The following is an 18184-nucleotide window of genomic DNA, read 5'->3' on the forward strand; positions in this document are numbered from 1 at the left end:
CATGAGTTCTACTTAAACATGTAGTATTATTTGTGGAAAGAAAAAATGTGACACCGGTAAGAAACAGCCCGATTCGCTCCTCCTCCCAAGTACCGGGAGTCAAGTTCAGGTAGGCTCCGCTCCGCCCATGCTGTAGGACACGCCAATAAAGAAAGTTATTTATATTTATCGCAGAAATACTCAAAAACCCCAGAAATAGAAGTGTACACAAGAAAATGAAATGAATCCCAGAAACATACCCAGGGGGCACTTGAGCCTTGCGCCTTGACCCAGCCATCTGCACACGTGACATGGGGTCACACCGGATGGTACTTTTTGGGTGCCAACCTTACTTTTGACCTTTTATTTTGTGATTTACACCTCATTCCCTACTAGAGATTTGGAAGGGAAAAACACTTGATGTTCATTGCTCCCACATTTTGTACTCCAGGTTTGGAGTTTGTACACCCACAACACCTCAACTGCCCTACTCAAGCCCACATGTACTCCTTAGCTACTTAACAGCCATAATTTTTGAGGTAACTTCAAGCTTTTTCTTGCCAGAATTGTCTTGATTGGACTCCTCAAGGTAAGTATCTCATAAATATCAAGCTACATGACCTAATCAATTGCAACATGCATAGGGCTACTACATGTGAATGATTTATCATCACCTTTGATAAAGAAACCTCAGAGCCAGGGGCATCAGGTTTCATGCTTATCCAAAGGTGGTACCCATGAAGGACCCATGTAATACAAGAAAAAGAATGAAGATATATGAATTGTTCTCATTAGCCACATAATAAATTTCAAACTGTCTTGTGGACAACTGATATTTCAAGGTAAGTTCTGAAACTATGTTTTACGAGATGGTCTACTGCTCATCCCAAGTTTACTTATGTATGCACGAAAAAACATAAAAAAATAAAGCATACTTTATATAATCAATCGGAGTTATCACGGCAATAAAAAGAGTAAAACTAATCATCTTTTCTATATAGTATATAATAATAATTTAGCAACTAAATATGATTTGATCAGACTGGTTTTATTCCCCCTAACCAGTGTGTTGAGTCAGTTGACTATATTTGTGTTCGGGTGCAGTGTCTTTGGTAATAGCTCGCCAACAGTTCTTGATGTTGAATCTCTCAGGCGTTTAGTGCCCAACCCAAGCTCTAGTCCTCTCGACCAGAAACCACTGTCCATATTTTGACATCGGAGCCAATCGATCAGTTTGAATTTTCATTGCTGGCTGGAAAGAATTCGGAACACTCACGATTTTACTTCCGGCTTTTGAGGATTTCATAGTCACGCCATTTCGTCTCTGTATAACGTACACAGTGGGAAGAGCGTAACTGAAATCAGCCTATTGGATTTGCCAAGTATGAATCGTGCAATTTTGGACCTCACCACAGTTTGAATCATCAAATCCCTGATAGAATTCGGAGCAGATGTGAATAGAAGCGTCAAAACTTGCGCCCCGGCTTGGTGGCATGCAATGTCGATGAGGCTGGCAATCATCGATTCAAAGGGGTGTTCAGCGCGATTAATATGTCGACAGAAGAGAATGAGATTTACTGACGCTGGTCTGCCGTGTCCGTACTCGCATATCGACTTGACGTAATCTTCGACTATTCTGCTTTCCATTCCTGAAACTTTGAGAACCTTTTCGATTGCTTTCGCCCCAAAATTGTCTATGGACAGCTCGCAGGCCAATTGAGTCTCGGTCAATCTTTCGAATAATTTTTTCTGAATGGCACCCGTAGAATGCTCTATCAGATGAAGGATAACAAAGTTCTGCGGAGACGTGAAAATCATATGATCAGTGGACGATCCCAAAGACTCAAGGGGTACTCCTGACTTACCCCCCACTGTTGAACGGCACAAGAATAAATATCTGATAAAAGCTCTTCCACCACATCTGCCTTGGCAGTTTCGTTCCAGTTCTCCAAGACACTTTGTACGATCAACGACCCCACTTCATCTTTCGCGGTGGCAGCTGTAAAGTCACCGGTTAGCAAGCCTTGATCAACATGAGAATAGTATGTGTTCAGACTCACCCCATTCGCCTTTTAAAAGCTCGTTGAGGCTGCGTTCTAAGCCCCCAGATTTCCCCGCACCATCTCCGTATTGATTCAGACCCGTGGCCTTCCCATTACCGGTGCTTAAAGATATGGTGCTGCTGGATCCTCCGCCAACACTGAGAAGTCGAGCCCAGACATGTCCAGCACTCTTGTGCGTCACAGTTTCTTTTTTCTTCAGGAGTTCTTGCGAGACCATTCGTCGAACATGGTTTTCTCCTTCTTCGTCGACGTCGATCATTTTTTGCAGGCAGTGAGTCGCAAAGGTATCCTGAGCCAGCGTCACAATTTGGCCACAAATTCGTTCGGCAAGCTCCAGTCGCTCTCCGGATGTCGCGTGTTCAATAGCCCGCGAGACTAGGAAGTTACCTAAAGCATCGAATTAAGGAATTAGTTACGGTGCCCCTGGGTGGCCTGACATGGAAAAGGACGTGTTCTCACCAAAGCGGTTGGTCATTAGCTCAAGACTGTAATCAATTACCAATCTCGTGATCTCCTGACGAGGTTTTTCTGTGTGGCGAGTCACGTGATCGGTGAGATTTTTCTCGATACCTGCTGATTGAGTCAAAGCTGATTGTTTGAGCTTTTGTTGCATAAATATGCTGGCCTGCTGGTCGTTATGCTTGGTGATTCTTCGGATGAAATACTAAAGCACTAGGTCAGTCTTGAGTGCGGGCGATTTTGCGCTGGAGATTTGCCTTACCTCATAATCGCAATCAGTATCACCTGCTAAGAGCGCTCTATAGTTAACTATTCCTGGACCATTCGAGGGTGGCGCGACGTGGGTTGGGATAGCATTTTGTAACGATTGTGGAACCATCGACGCTCCGGTGCCAATCGAGTTGATGCGTAACTGTCGTAGGTTCAGAAGCAAACCATCAATCAGTACCAAACGGACGATCATGATACTTGGATGGAAACTCGGCACCGGACACCTACCGTAGAGTAATCTAGCGGTCCAAATTGCCTCGGGGGAAAGCCAGAAACAACAACGGGACTGATGCCTGGAGCAATGGGACAAGATGTTTCATCTGGTTGGCGAGGTGCAAGGGGAGGCGGATTGTTTTGTGAGATCGGAAGACCATTGGTGGGGTTGGCCTCTACATTTAAAGCGGGAGTAACATTTGGATTATTCAAATTGGCGGGATTGACTAATGGGACTAATCGGTTGTGAAGGGGACTTGGGAACGCATTGCCGGCCTGGAGATTAGCTTGGAAGTTGTTGCCAGTCGGAACATTGTTGACCAACTTCACATTGGCTTGATGCTCTCGTTGGGATTGCGCACCGACCAGACTAATGTTAGCCTTGAGCTGGTGGATCTCTTGGTCTTGTTTAACAGTCTTACGTTCGAGTTGCTCAATTCTCAGCAAGAGCTGGTTCACAAGCTCATTAGTATTAGGCTGGACGGTCAATGGGGAGGCTAATGATGGGCGGGGCTGATTGGCGGGAGGTGAACAATTGGATAAATTAGGAAGTGGCGCATCAAGCGGCCTCCAAACACCCGGCGACTTGGGGCGTAGACCCGAATCAGCACTAAGGTTTTTTGACTTGGTGACGTTCGACTTTGAGTAGAAAGCTTCCTGCAGGTTCCAAAGAAGCGGAACGGTCAGCGGCGGACGCAAGCAGAATCTTCAAGAAAGGAATACTTACTTCACCGAACGACATGGGTAGTGACCACGTAGGTTCGTTGGAAGGATTTTCAAAAGCAAAAGCGTGCGCGGAGTGATAACGTGCGTCGAACTTCTTGAGCGGGTGACTGTAGGAGCTATTTTCATCAGGTGAAACCGAATAACCGTTGAACATCCGGTTTCTAGGCGGATGAGACATGCCGCCATCAGGAGCTAGGAACGAGCGACCCGTGGAGGGTGCGGACGAGGTTTGAGTGAAGCTCAGAGCCGGAGAACCCAGAATAGCATTGCCATCTATCCTTGAGAGAGCGAGGTCAGCTGAGGGGTGTGGGGCAGTGGATATTTGATTTGGTGGTGAATTAGTCGGACGGTCGAGGGAAGCGACAGGCTCAGGTTGCTGGTGCGGGGGGTTCGGAGTCGTGTCGGGCTCCTTGAGTGGAGGAACGGGCCTGAAGTTGCTGTGGTTATTGCGCTTGTCTGGATGGCTAGGATGAGTGGCTCCATTGGATGGCGGAGCTGCCCACATGCTTGAGCTGAGTGTATACCCACCCGAGCTGATGGTGCCGCCGGTCGCAGCAGTGGGTTCCTCTCGCACTGGGATAAGCTCGCGTGGATTTGAAGAGGGGACGCGGCCGGCGGTGCCGTCCGCTTCCGGCCATATCGGGTTCTTCAACCCACTATTCGAGATGTGACCGAAGTGAGTCTGGCCGTGATCGGGGAGCCTTGGACCGGGGCGAGAGCTGCCGATGGCGCCAACTGAGCGGACCGGTTCAGAGATCGCCGAGGGCATGGCAGCGTCGGGGGACGCCCGGCTGCCGGTGAGGACAGAGAGTCCTCGCTCAGTAAACAGAGGTTTTCCGGGGGCCATTGACTGATTGTAAAGATTTGAGAGCTGGTTCTGGTCTTTATTCTGGGCGGTCATCGAGGAGATCGGAGTGGAACTGACGGAAGAATCTGGGAATTTGTTGAGTAGCAGGTTGGTGATTGACATCAAAGCGCAAAGTGGCGCAAGAGCAGGATGATGCTAGTGCCAACAATAACACTCAATAACACTACTATTACCGGTTTTCGGAGGGAGACTCTCGACTGATAAGGATATGAAGGGGGTGATACTGATAGGATGCGAGCTAAAGCGGTCAAGACAGAACAACAGGCGGGCTATTTCGTGCGATTTTTAATAAAGAAAAGGGGAATAAGAAAGCAAAGAGGGGGTAACGTTGATGTGGGCAAGCGAGTCCAGATGAACGAAGCTTGGAAAGGGCACTGGGGGATGAACTGATTCGGGATAGCAAGGATGTATGACAAGGAGATAGGAGGAGGGTGAGTCGAAGGGAACGATAGAACTGAGCACGGTTGGATCGGGATGGATGAAGGAAACAGGGTTTTTCCAAAAGCCGGGGAGTGCTGAGGGCGGAAAGGGAGGGGGAGGGAGGGGGAGTGTGGCAACCGGATCGACCAGGCGGAAAAGATGAGTGTCGGGATGGAGTGAGAATAGATGGGATGGATGACTGAAAGCGGTTTCACGGGGACGATGATCACAAAGAACGATTTCGCCGGTGTCTTATGAAGCCAGCCCAAATGAACCGGGCTCCAACGGCCACAGTGCATATAGATAGAAGAATTCAACCGCCACAGGACAGACGAAAAAAGGTACGAGCAATGATTAGCAGGACAGCTCCCACAAAAAAAATGAGGATGGAGGTGATCTGAGCAGCCGCCGGCGCGGGCCAGCCCCAGTCGTGGCATGACGGTGAAGTTCTGCCCATACGATGAGCTGGCAGACTTCCTCTGTCTCTCGCGCAGGACTCGAGTGCTTCATGCTGGGATGAAATCTCTTGCAACGCGCGGAGGTGTTCATGTCATCGTGGACAGGGAGCGCAGGACGGAACAGGGAGGGATGTGCCGACGGCTGCCCGGCACCGGCAGGGAGCCGGGACTCTCATGAAGATCGCCAGGCGTGAAAAGCCCGTTTGAGCAATGCTCGGGCTGACGCAGAAGCCAGGATCAACAGATCACTGCTGAGTCAAAAGAAGACGCCAAGTATGGACAGACCGGTGAGCCTCCAATGGTGCCGGTCGGACTTGCAAAAGGGACTCCGCCGGCGACACCTCAAGAACCGGCGTCTTGTACAACCGGCACCTCCTTCTGCCCATTCACAAGCCCACGTAAGATCATGATCATTATTCCAGCGGAGTGAGGATAAGACTTGTGCAGGATGTCTATGCCAAAGATGTTATTCAAGCTTCCAAGCTTTGTCTTGCCCGGCGACTTCCGCGGGCGACCAATTGCACTCCTCACGTTGTGGGTGATGGGTATTTTTCACCGTTGGGCTTCCGTCGGCGGAAGCAACGAAGAGAACACGATCGTGAGAGTCGGCAGCTTGTCATGGGATCTTCCGTCTTACGGACTGAGTACGGACTGGGCTGCCGTTTCTCACACCCAGCTTTGCTGTAGAAAATGCCCGCGAGATCCAAGTTACTCCGGGTGCCAGCGGTGTGCCTATCTTCAACAAGGAAGCGCACTTGGCAGTGCTGGCTTCCATGGCGTGCATCAAAGCCTCGTCAGAAAAGCAGCCTCGAGCAGGTATAAAGCGCTCCTTGTCGACCTTCAATATCTCTCCCATCATCCAATCCACCGCACCAATACTCCAGCCCCACTCCTCAACTCCAGCCTTACCCACTCCAATCCAAAATCAACCCCTCCGTCCCAATTTAAGATGGTCTCCTTAGCTTACCTCATCACCCTTATCTCTGTGCTCGTCGCCGCGTCTCGTGCGGAAGAAGTGAGCGGGGCGAAGAACGAAGACGTGGATGCGAAATGGTTTGGAGGATTCGGAGGGATGTACAACGGTTTTTACTCGTTGGGCGGAATGGGACTGGGCATGTTTGGATCTCCATGGATCAACAGTTTGGCCTGGTCGATGGGCGGCGCCTGCTTCGGGGGCGCCTTCTTCCCGATGAACATGGCCCTCGGCATGGGCGGCTTCTTCGCAAAGGCTTCCGAGCAGGAAGCGGCACATTCCGTCAGTCGCCGGGCAATCCACCTCGATGCCGACCACCTCTTGCGTCGGACCGCCGCCGACAGCGTTACCTGCACCAGCAGCAAAGGCGTCTCTGAAGTGTTCTCCAAATCGCAATGTTTGAAGTACGCCGACTGTCCTTTATCTCACTGTATCATTGTCATCTGACCTTGTTCTCCTGCATGCTTCTTGCCAACAGGGCAGCTCAAACATTGCGCGAGAAGAGCGTACACTCAGCTTCCAACGGAAACTGCCAAGTAAGTGCCGCCGTGATGCTGCCGTGTACACTCGAGAGACTGTCCACTCACTAGTTCGATTTTCGTGCTCCAGTTATCACTCCACAGTTCCAAGGACAAAGTGGTCGCAAAAGACATGTAAGCACCCTCAACCTCCATCTGCCTGAAAGCCTGCAAGACTGCTGACCGTGTGCATCTTGCTGGACATATAGCCCGGACCACGTCCTCCAGAAGGCTGTCAACAGCATCTTGAGCACTTGCAACGAGAAGAGCACGCCCAAGGACGCCAAGACACACCACATCGACGACAAACAGGTCGCCATGATTCTCTCAAGGCATTGATTGTCTTACTCCATCTCTAAAGCTCTCAGCAGACTTGTATCCAATATTTAAAAATAGTGTCTCAATAGTGTTCATTTCTTAACTAACCCTGTCGAAAACTCGTGTATTGTTAGCCTATCCTCACTGTAACTTTTGCTTTGAAACTCCTCATCAACCATGTGCTTGTCATTCCAAAAGTGCCCCAAGCCAAAACTGCCGTGGTCCCCCGAAAGCTGCGACTCCACCCGCCCACTCGGCAGCCCGGCCACTGATCCGCATGCCCACATCAGAGATCACGATGATTCCCGCGCCCTGTCCAGCGACCTCTGGGGCGAGGCCTGTGCCGGCCATCTCCGCCGAAGACGGTATCGAAGCTTGCAAGCCTTGTCTTCCCCGGCGAGCAACGAAACGCGCATGCCCAAGGCCGCCAAGCCCCGCCACATCGCCGACAAACAGGTTGTCTCACGACATCGATCCCCGCCCTGCACTCCGCAGCCCTCCACACCCTTGCTATACTCTGTACGACCTTGCTTGACTATGCACGACATAGCAGCTTGGTCTCCCAGTCTTTTCCCCCTTTTGTATCTAGTGGTCAATGTAACGTCTCATACCCCATCTTTCTGCAGTTCCCGACATGAGCCGACCGACGCCAAAGACTCTGCACAAATCCTTATCACCCACCCATCCGCCGGACACAACCAAGCCGGCCGGAAAAGCCCCGCCGGGCCCCGAAAAACGCTACACAAATCATCGCAGTGCTATCCCCAACGCCAACGCACACTGAAGACTATAGACAAGCGGAAAGGGAGAGCAGGGGCAGATACAGAGGGGCTTAGATAGGTCCAGAGCGGATCCCGGGGGCGAAAGACACAGCGAATACAACAGGGGAACACGAAATATTTGGATGTATAGTACAAAGGCTGGAGGCTAGCTGGAGAAGGGGGCGTGTTGGGTGAGCGCAGGATGAGGTGGGTGTGAGGCGGGAGTGTAGCCGGCCGGGCGGCCGTCGGGGCCAAGCGTCTGGACGTCGGCGCGCAGGAAGGGGTTGCGGTTGGGCGCGGGGGCGCCGGGGTGGGAGTACTGCTGGTGGGCCGTGAAGGGCTGCTGGTAGGCCGTGAAGGGCTGCTCCGTGAAGGGCTGCTGGTGGGCCGTGAAGAAGGGGTTGCTGGGCGGCAGGCCGGCGTGGATGAGCTGGGCCGGTCGCGGGGCGGGGTGTGTGGCGAAGGGGTTGTGTGTGGCGATGGCCGCCTGGGCCCCGTGGATGGCCTGCAGGCTGGCGGCGTGCTGCGGGCGCGCGGGCGGAGTGGGGGCGGTGCAGGCCGGGCGCAGGGGCGGGGCGTGGTGCGGCTGGGCGAGCAGGAGCAGGTCTGCCCACACGCCGTCGGTGCGGTGCGGGGCGGTGCTGTTCTGGATGCGGCCGGCGGGGTGTGCTGGGAGGGCGGGCGCGGGCTGGATGGGGTGCGGGGGGCCGATGGAGGGGATGGGCGCGGTGGATGGGCGGAGCGGAGGAGGCTGTGGTGCGTTAGCGGCCGGGGGGGGACGGGGCGCGGACTGGGCTGGGCTCGCGGGGACTGCTGATGGCGAGGGTCTGGAGAGCGGGCTGTCGGTCCGGCTGGTGGTGGTGGGCTGGGGGGCCATGAAGCGCTTGGCCTGGTACTTGGCCCGGATGTACTTCTCGAGCTGTTCGAGGTCGGTCGGCGGGCTGTTGCTGGGGTCAGCTCAGTCTGGATCGGCGGGAGAGAGAGGGGGGGGGGGGGGGGGGTGTGTGTGTGCCTACGGGTTGCGGGGGCCGTGGGGGTTGTAGATCTGGTTGGCCCTGAGGTTTCCGAGCTGCTTCATGGGCTGTGGGGGATGGGGTGAGTGGCGGGGCAGATTGAGTTCGGAGGGGCGGGGGGGGTGCTTGCCTGGAGCTGTTCCTTTGTCCAGCTGTCGAGGGAGACGCTCTTGACCTTGGAGATGTGGCTGTTGGTTCTTCTCGTCAGTGCTGTGTGTGTGTGTGTGTGTGTGTGTGGGCTGTGGGGTGGGGTGGCTTACGTGCCGAGGTTGCGGTGGATGGCTGCGCATCGGAGGCAGATGAAGATGCCGAGGTTCCATGCGGCCCAGCGCGGGTTGCGGGCGAGGCAGTCTGCGCAGGTCTGTTGTTGGGGTGTGTGTTAGTGTTGGTTTGTGGTGGTGGGGGTGGTGGTGGTAGACTGGCCTGGTTGGCGGGCTCCTTGAGCAGTTCGAGCAGGATGCGCTGGGTGGGTGGCTGTCAGTGTGTATGTACATCGTTTCGCTTGGAGAGTGAGTAGTGAGTGAGGGGGGGGCTGACCTGGTGACGCTCGGCAGTCGCTCTGGAGGGTGACATCGTGGCTGGAGTGGTGGTGCTCATCCGTGGGGAGTTTGCTCGCTCGGTTGCCAGGGGGCCAGGGACAGAGCACAGCACAGCACAGCACAGCACAGCACAGCACAGCACCAATCACCCCCACCACCCCATCTCCCCCATCTCCCCCCCACCCTCCCCCACTCACCAGCCATCCCGATGAATACCAGCCTGCTCTCGCCAGCCAGCGAATACCCCACCACCACCACCCGCCCTCCCACCACCCATGGCCGCACACTCACCCGGGGCAAGACACTCACCAGGCCCGAGCGCCATGTCACCCCCGCACCGCTCATCAGCACGCCCCACGCCCACCCCTTCTCCGCATCCGCCGGCCAGCCCGCCCCCAGCCGCTGGTTCCACCCCTGGCCGCTCTACGTCGCCCTCGTCAGCCTGCCCGTCCCCGCCCTCCTCCTCCGGGCCATCGGCATCCCCGAGCCCACCGCCCAGCAGGCCTGGCGCGAGAAGCTCGCCCTCTGCTCCATCGCCCTCCTCGCCGCCCTCTTCACCGGCTTCGTCACCGTCGGCATGAACCGCGCCCTCTGCCCGCTCGTCCAGTCCGACACCCAGGCACTCATGCTCCCCTACGCCGCACCCCTGCCCATCCTCGCCATCCGCGGCTGGGCCTTCAACGTCTCCTCCAGCACCCCCCCCGCCGCAGGCCCAGTCAACTTCCAGGCCCTCGCCCACGCCCACCCCGGACTCGACATCTCCACCCTCTTCGACCAGACCCACCTCCCCCCAGACCCCGCCTGCCAGCTGCTCCCAGACTCCCTCGCACGCGCCAGCCTCTGCTTCGACCCGCTCGCCAAGACCCCCGTCTGTCTGCTCCCCCCGCTCGAGCAGCCCACCCTCGACCGTCTCCAGCTGCTCAACCAGTCCGTGCCCGTCGGATACACCTGGGAACAGGTCGCCGCCCTCGACGGCTACTTCGTCATCAACGGCCACGTCCTCAACCTGCTCCCCTACCTCGCCGCCAACCCCAAGCCCATCGAGCCCGACCCCATCGACCGCGCCATCCGCCACATCCTCCAGCCGAACCTCTCCTCGATGGGCAAGGACGCCACCCGGCTCTTCTCCTACTCCGCCGACCTCCAGCGCGCCGTGCCCTGTCTGCTCGCCCGCTTCCGCGCCGGCTCGATCGACAAGATCACCCCGGGCTGCTTCGTCTCCCAGCTCTTCCTCTACGTCTCCCTCATCGTCATCCTCGCCGTCGTCCTCGTCCGCTTCCTCATGGCCATCTTCTTCTCCTGGTTCCTCTCTGACAGGCTCATCCGCCCCCCGCGCAACCTCCGCCGCAAGGTCATCAGCCCCGCCGTCCTCCCCGAGGGCGCCAACCTCAGCATCACCAACAAGAACGGCGCCGCGCCCTGGGCCGTCGCCTCCAGCCCCAGCTCGCCCACCCGGCCCTCCAACCTCAAGCTCTTTGCGGGCAAGGTCTCCGAGAAGGCCGGCCTGCTCGACCCCAGCTCGGCCCAGCGTGCCCACCACCAGCCCAAACAGCAGAAGGCGCTCGACTCGCACGGACTGATCAGCATGGCCGCCATCGGCGCCGAGCTCTTCTGCGTCTGTTTGGTCACCTGCTACTCCGAGGGCGCAGAGGGCATCCGGAAGACGCTCGACAGCATCGCCGCCGCCGACTACTCGGACGCCCGCAAGCTGCTCTTCGTCGTCTGCGACGGCATGATCACCGGCCACGGCGAGAAGACCTCCACGCCCGACGTCTGCGTCGGCTTCCTCGACCCCGACCCCCGCTTCGGCGACCCCATGCCCATGAGCTACCGCGCCGTCGCGGCAGGGGCTAAAGAGCACAATCAAGCCATGATCTATGCCGGCCACTACAGTCAGTAGACCACCATCCCTCCCCCCCCCCCCCCCCCCTAACAAAGTGCAATCTAACCCACATGAAATATATATATACACAGCTCAGGTCGAGGGTCGCCGGACGCCGATGATCGTGGTTGTCAAATGCGGGACCCCGGAGGAGGGGCGGAGCGAGAAGAAACCCGGGAACCGCGGCAAACGCGACTCGCAGATGATCCTGATGAATTTCTTCTCCCGGGTGACGTACAACGACCGGATGTCGCCCTTGGACTACGACCTGTTCCGGAAGATGCAGGCGCTGATGGGCGTGACGCCGGACTTCTTCGAGGTGTGTCTGATGGTGGATGCGGACACGACGGTGCAGCGGGACTCGGTGTCCCACCTGGTGAACTGCATGCACCACGACCCGCTGATCATGGGGGTGTGTGGCGAGACGCGGATCACGAACAAGCGCCAGAGCTGGGTGACGGCCATCCAGGTCTTCGAGTACTACATCTCCCACCACCTCGCAAAAGCCTTCGAGTCCGTCTTCGGCGGCGTCACCTGTCTGCCCGGCTGCTTCTCGATGTACCGGCTCAAGGCGCGCAGACTCAACGACGGCGACTGGGTCCCCATCCTCGCTCAGCCCGAGATCTGCCGCGAATACTCCCAGTCGGTCGTCACCACGCTCCACCAGAAGAACCTGCTCCTCCTGGGGGAAGACCGGTTCCTGACGACGCTGATGATCCGCACCTTCCCCGCGCGCAAGATGATGTTCTGTCCCCAGGCGAAGTGTCGCACGCTCGTCCCGGACGAGTTCGCCGTCCTGGTCTCCCAGCGCCGTCGCTGGATCAACTCGACCATCCACAACCTCATGGAGCTCGTCCGGGTGCCCAACCTCTGCGGGACGTTCTGCTTCTCCATGCAGTTCGTCGTCTTCATGGAGCTCATCGGCACCATCGTCCTGCCCATCGCCATCACCCTCACCTACTCCCTCGTCATCAACTCCATCCTCCACCCCCCCAAGAACTTCTCCGACGCCATCCCGCTCATCCTCCTCGCCGCCATCCTCGGCCTGCCCGCCGTCCTCATCCTCGCCACCTCCCGCAAGGTCTCCTACGTCTTCTGGATGCTCATCTACCTCATCGCCCTCCCCGTCTGGAACTTCGTCCTCCCCCTCTACGCCTTCTGGCACTGTCAGTCCCCACCCCCTCTCTCTCCATTGCAACGCCGTGTGCTGATTTTGTCGTCTCCCCGCCGCAGTCGACGACTTCTCCTGGGGCGAGACGCGCAAAGTGCAGGGCGAGGCCAAGAGCCAAGGCCACGATTCCGGCTCCAAGACGACGTTTGACGCGAACACGATCCCCCATCGACGATGGGAAGACTGGGAGAGGTGAGCAGCCTCCAGAGAAGCCGACTGGACAAAAGGGCTAAATTTTTTTGTGGATTTTTTTTTTTTAAGGTCGAGGTTGAAGAAGATCAAGCGGGAGGAGCGGCGGCGGCGGGAGTTCGAGCGGACGTTTGGGCCGCAAGGCTTCCATCTGTCGACGGCGGGCGGCGGGGGGAGTGAGTACGGGGGGGACACGGTGTCGATGGTGTCGTCGGAGGACGACCGGTGGGGCCTAGCGATTGGGAACTACGAGACGACGGAGGTGGCGCGGCCGCCGGTGGGCCTGTATCCGGTCGACGACGGCTGCTCGAGCGTCGACGGCCTGGGCTCCTCGACCGTCCATGCCGACGAGCTCGGGCTGATCCTCGACCAGGGCTGGGAGGACGAGTGCCCCGGCCTCGGCGGGCTCGGCGGAGAGCCCAAGTTCCCCGACCCCGCTATCCCCCCGCCCTCCGCCCGCGCCTCGCCCCTCGGCTTCGTCCCCGACTACACCCCCCTCCACCACCACCACCTCACCACCCTCCCCACCTCCGCCTCCTCCTTCGCCTCCGCCCCGCGCTCCAGATCCCTCTCCCCCATCACCTCCTCCCGCGACCCCCAGCCGCCGCTGCGCTACCGTCTCGAAGACTCCTGACCCCCCTTTCTTGCGGCCCAACGCCTTCTCGATTGCTCTACTTATAACACACACACACATATATATATCTCTGCCGGATGCGCGTCTCTGCTCGTATATTCACATGCGCCTTGTGGCCCGACAACGGGCGGCGAGCCTGCCGCGCTCTCGTCGTTCTCTCTGCGCAGTCGGATCCCATGCCCGGATTCGATTTTTCTAGGCTCCCCCGGACACCCGCCCGCCCGTTCTCCTTCTTTTCTGTGTCTACATACCTCTCTGGGCTTGCTGGTGTTCGCGGCGGTGCGGCCCCCAGCCGCGCCGTGGTCCCTCCTGCTACCCCCCCCCCCCCCCCCCCCCTCTCGTTTCCTTAATACTCGTCGTTTTTGTCTTGTTGCTGTTTGGTGGTTTTGCGGTTTTGTGGTTTTGTGGGTTTCTTAGGTTTTCAGGACATCGGGGCTCGGGCAATGTATTCCGAGGGCGCGCGTGTCGTGCTCGACGGCCCTTGCTTCCCTTGTTTGTTTTTGGTTATTTATCTGGATGGATGGAGAAGGTTCATTTCTTGTACATACACACCATCGTTGTCGCTGTGGAGCCATGGGCGCCGGGTTGGGATGCTGCATGGCTCAAATTATAAAACTCAGAAGCTCAGGTTATGTTGAGTCGTTGGAGCATAAGCTTCAGACTCTTAGTCACTCTGGCGTCAGGCGGGGCAGCGGACGCATCAGAGACACATGGCGTAGAGTTCAGAGTGTCGGCATCCAAAGTCTTGCTGCAGGAGTCTATCAAGGTGATACACTCCAAGCTAAGGGAGTAGCCCTCAACGTTCTCTGGGCTAACTACCGCCTTTACTTTACTTTACTTTGCTATAACCAGGACCTTCAAGTAGAGTATAAATGTTTTTATCATCTCCGGTACTTGAATGGTTATAGTACAGGAATTTTTTCCAATGGGCTGATATAAGTAGGGGGGTTCACAATAGGATTTTAATAAAACTTTAGAGCCCATTTTAAGGACGTTGTGAACCAATTTTCAGAAAACGTTGAAGTGGCTCTGATTGCCAAGGAACACCCAAATGTGAACAGCTTAAAAAAAATTCCAAAACATTGTTCATAAAGGCCTTAAAATGAGCTTTGGAATTTTATTAAAATCCTATTGTGAACCCCCCTAGTAGAGAGCCCTATTAAACATGTTTCAACCCTAGTTATTTCAATAACCAGGGGTAAAAGCGGGTTTAAATGTGCTTCTACCCCTGCCTATTGAAATAAAAAGGGGCAAAACTAGGTGCAAAAGCCTTGTTGTGGTTATGAGGAGCCTTTTGCAAGCTCCCATGAACAAAACAAAACAAATTAATTTAACTGATACCGTACCTGTATAAAAAAATTGAAAAATCAAATATGTGTTGTAGTAAAGAAAAATTCTTTACTGATTGGAGTGCTATCTGTTATGGTATTGAGCCAAAAACATCTACTATATCTTTACTTTACCAAGAACTGTATAGTAAAGGCCCATTGTTGCTTGCTCCCATCCCCTGTGTGCACATCTTCCAAATTACCCGCCCCATTTCCTTTTTCAAATCCCTTGGGGTGATGCCAAACAAGCAGAGTGGCTGTGTTGACTAGGCTGTCAATCTTCCATCTCTGAAATATTGCCAACACCCATGCATCAGTGGATCTCATCCCTCAAGTCACCTTCCACAGTCTATAACTACTCAGAACAGGTAAGGGAATAAAATACACATCTTATAGCTTGCATTTTTTTTTTTCATTTTTTTTTCACCTACACAGCACCACTGAGGCACTGCCTCTGCAGCCTCAGGCTTCACATCATTTATTTGGACTACATAATCCCCACATTAGGGGGTATCAAATATGACCAAATCCACCATTATGTAATTGACTGGTTTGAAAAACCCCACCATTTTACAAAACATGCTGGTCCTTCTTCTACCCCATTTTGGGATCCACTGGTGACAAATTTCACTTTTGGCCAATTGACTGGTTTCCAATTGTGGATTTCTCATATTTGATACCCCCTATTCAAGTATCCTCTGAAATGATTTATCCCTATATTGGAAATCTGTCTGCTTCATTGATGCACCCCTTGCAGCTGTATTACAGCTTAAACTATATCATGACCCCATTTCGGCACTCCTGGAAGCATTTTTCTGACACCAATACTTATGCACCCCTTGCATATGTTTATCCAACACCCCCCGCCCCCACCTTGTCCAAACATATACCACTATCATCTGAAACCAACCCACCAGCTAGGATATCTTGCCCAGGAGCACCCTTGGTGCTAAAATCCCTCATATTTTTCTATAAAACTTGCTCTCCTCCTCAGTTTTCTTTCCCTCCATTAATCACCTGCTAATGATAGTCCCAACACAATTTGTAAATCACCGCAGTTACATAACCAATAAACCTCACCACATCCTCATATATCAAAACCTTACCATTTTTCATCAGCCAAGCTTACTGTGGCGAGTGTTGTTATCTGATAGCCAGAAGGGTAGCTCTTGAAACTCCATCATCACATCCACCATTCAGCAAAAGGATTCCAAAATCAGTTTGGATTCTTCCACCAGAAAACTTAGGTTATTCCCTTCATTAATTGCCCAGTTCCAAACTACAAATGCAGCATCCAACTATTTTTGGGTATCAGTATGTTGTATTATTGATTATCCTATGCCTTTTTCAAGGGAGTTATCCTTCAGAATCCATTGGTAATTTATAAATTATTTTTGAGCCTTAAAACAAATTCCTGATTTTCTTGCTGATGCTATTTTATCCAAAAACCAAAATGTCTCTATATATTCATGTCACAGTGAGAATTGGTATCACTGGGCAACTAGATTCTGGAACTTCAGAGCTTGGGAATTCAATAAATCAACAAGAAGAAGAACAACTCATGAACTACATATACAGTGTCAGTCAGTTCAGTAAACAAGAGGGGATTTTTCCAGAATCAGGTAAGCTAAATTTACATGTTCCTTCCATGAAGTGTATTCATCTGACCCTTTTTTGAATTCTTTGAAACTCTGCTGATTGAAAAACTATTTTTTTTTTTTCATAAATTTGAAGGTCAGCAAAACTTCATGGAAGAAGATTTCCTTGCCATTAGAGAAAGTCTAAGTGGTATAAGGGATGAATACACTAAGGAGGAGGAGAAAAAGACATATATCTTGCAAAAAATCAATAAAATCAAAAAAAAAAAAAAAGGCTTGTCAAAAGCAATTGACAAAGTGGAATCCTTACACCTAATCATTCAGGATGAAATAAAGGCTAGGATAAACAATCCCAACATTGATGGTTCCAATGAAATAAACAGTGAAATTTTGAATTTTGAACCACAATTAATCCAGAAAAATCCACCAATATTCTCTAATAGTTTTTTCCCAAATCCATGTGGAACAAGTCTGAAAATGGGGGAGAAAGCTTCAGAAGGCTTAGTATCTAGCTTGAGTGAAATTTTACTCAATATTGGCTTATTAAGCCAAGGAGATGAAGGATATCATGAACTTGACTACCCAAGGAAAAAAAATTCTTTGAAGCTCCAAGACAATATCTTCCAAACAGTTGAGTATATGTACAATCAAAATATGACTACCAAAAAAGCAGTGAAAATGTTTTATCAGAAAAGGAATACAATGGAGATTGCCACACTCAGTATGATCAAAAACTATGACTTTGAATTTTCAATTGATGGTGATTGGCAGATCAGATTTCCTTGCAATAAAGGTGTTCTCAGGTATTGGAAATCTTCACCTTATAGGACCGTCTTGAAAGGTAAGATAATGTCCCAAAAATGAACATCTATTTTAAGTTTGAAAGATCAATCACTGATGCTTCATTTTACATACTTTGAATGGGTATGTCCTGAAACCTGATTCTGAATTTTGATTCAGTTCTTGATGGAAGGGATCAGAGATACTTCAAATATTTATGTCTCAAATATTTTTTAACTATGAAACATTTTTTGCTAGATTGCCCCACCAAATCCATGTTCAAAGATGATATGCTATTTGAGGTACTGGAGGAATCCAACAAGATAAAATCCAGTTCCCCAGATGATCTCAAGAAAATGAAATACAATGTTGACAGATATCTTCAAATCAGAGCATATGTTTACAAACTGCTAAATATATTCCAGGACAATTTGAAAACAGGTGTCCATAATCAAGAACAAAGAAGGAGGGCACATGGGGTTCTTGAATTTATTGAAGAAAACTATGATGAAGACATTCTGGATCTTCCCATGACAGTAATTCTCAAAGAGCAGCTGCTTTCAATGACAGACCACTTTGTTCTCCTTGAGCATCTAAACAATATTTTACACTACTTGTCCCACACCATGCCAGAAGTCACAAAATGGTGTCCTGCTCATCAGACTTACATTTTCAATCTTGAAAACAAAGACAATGAAGACTGGGAAGCTTTATTGTTAAAGGCCTGGGAGGACCATGACAGGAGCAAGGTTGAAAAGACTTGTGAAGAACTCCAAATGGTTCACGAATACTATCAGCTTATTCTTTCAAAAAATAAGGATCTTTTATCAAATTTAAGTAGTAAAAACCAATGGAAGATGATTAAATCAGTAGAAATAATCCAGCATAAAATTGACCACATGATTTCAGATATGGAATACAAAATCAATCAATTCCTTTCACATTCATATCCCACATTGAAGACCTCCAGGTTTACCACTTTCAAATTCAGACAAACTGTTTTGTAGATAAACCATGCTTTTAT

The 18184-nt window shown here is 52.5% G+C and overlaps 5 protein-coding genes across 5 annotated transcripts; 2 read left to right on the forward strand and 3 right to left on the reverse strand.

The window, feature by feature from the left end:
• Positions 1-1135: 1135 nt before the first annotated feature.
• On the reverse strand, positions 1136-3864 carry PtA15_7A697 (uncharacterized protein; the record flags this gene model as incomplete). The annotated part of the gene is made up of 12 exons (XM_053171330.1): positions 1136-1177; positions 1256-1303; positions 1390-1489; positions 1562-1776; positions 1845-1978; positions 2040-2102; positions 2181-2429; positions 2502-2570; positions 2613-2706; positions 2764-2913; positions 3000-3641; positions 3712-3864. 12 exons carry the CDS (start codon positions 3862-3864, stop codon positions 1136-1138), a joined length of 1959 nt encoding a protein of 652 aa, XP_053022523.1.
• A 119-nt stretch (positions 3865-3983) lies between these two features.
• PtA15_7A698 (uncharacterized protein) lies at positions 3984-4680 on the reverse strand (the record flags this gene model as incomplete). Its single annotated transcript, XM_053171331.1, has 2 exons — positions 3984-3988; positions 4059-4680. The coding sequence occupies 2 exons, from the start codon at positions 4678-4680 to the stop codon at positions 3984-3986; spliced, it is 627 nt and encodes a 208-aa protein (XP_053022524.1).
• A 3219-nt stretch (positions 4681-7899) lies between these two features.
• Positions 7900-8049, forward strand: PtA15_7A699 (uncharacterized protein; the record flags this gene model as incomplete). Its single annotated transcript, XM_053171332.1, has 1 exon — positions 7900-8049. One exon carries the CDS (start codon positions 7900-7902, stop codon positions 8047-8049), a length of 150 nt encoding a protein of 49 aa, XP_053022525.1.
• Positions 8050-8192: 143 nt separating this feature from the next.
• Positions 8193-9636, reverse strand: PtA15_7A700 (uncharacterized protein; the record flags this gene model as incomplete). Its single annotated transcript, XM_053171335.1, has 5 exons — positions 8193-8967; positions 9043-9107; positions 9170-9227; positions 9300-9390; positions 9585-9636. The coding sequence occupies 5 exons, from the start codon at positions 9634-9636 to the stop codon at positions 8193-8195; spliced, it is 1041 nt and encodes a 346-aa protein (XP_053022526.1).
• Positions 9637-9786: 150 nt separating this feature from the next.
• PtA15_7A701 (uncharacterized protein) lies at positions 9787-11478 on the forward strand (the record flags this gene model as incomplete). Its single annotated transcript, XM_053171336.1, has 3 exons — positions 9787-10260; positions 10357-10794; positions 10930-11478. 3 exons carry the CDS (start codon positions 9787-9789, stop codon positions 11476-11478), a joined length of 1461 nt encoding a protein of 486 aa, XP_053022527.1.
• Positions 11479-18184: the final 6706 nt, after the last annotated feature.

The sequence above is a fragment of the Puccinia triticina genome, chromosome 7A (genome assembly GCF_026914185.1).
Source record: "Puccinia triticina chromosome 7A, complete sequence".
In the NCBI taxonomy this organism is placed as follows: Eukaryota; Fungi; Basidiomycota; class Pucciniomycetes; order Pucciniales; family Pucciniaceae; genus Puccinia; species Puccinia triticina.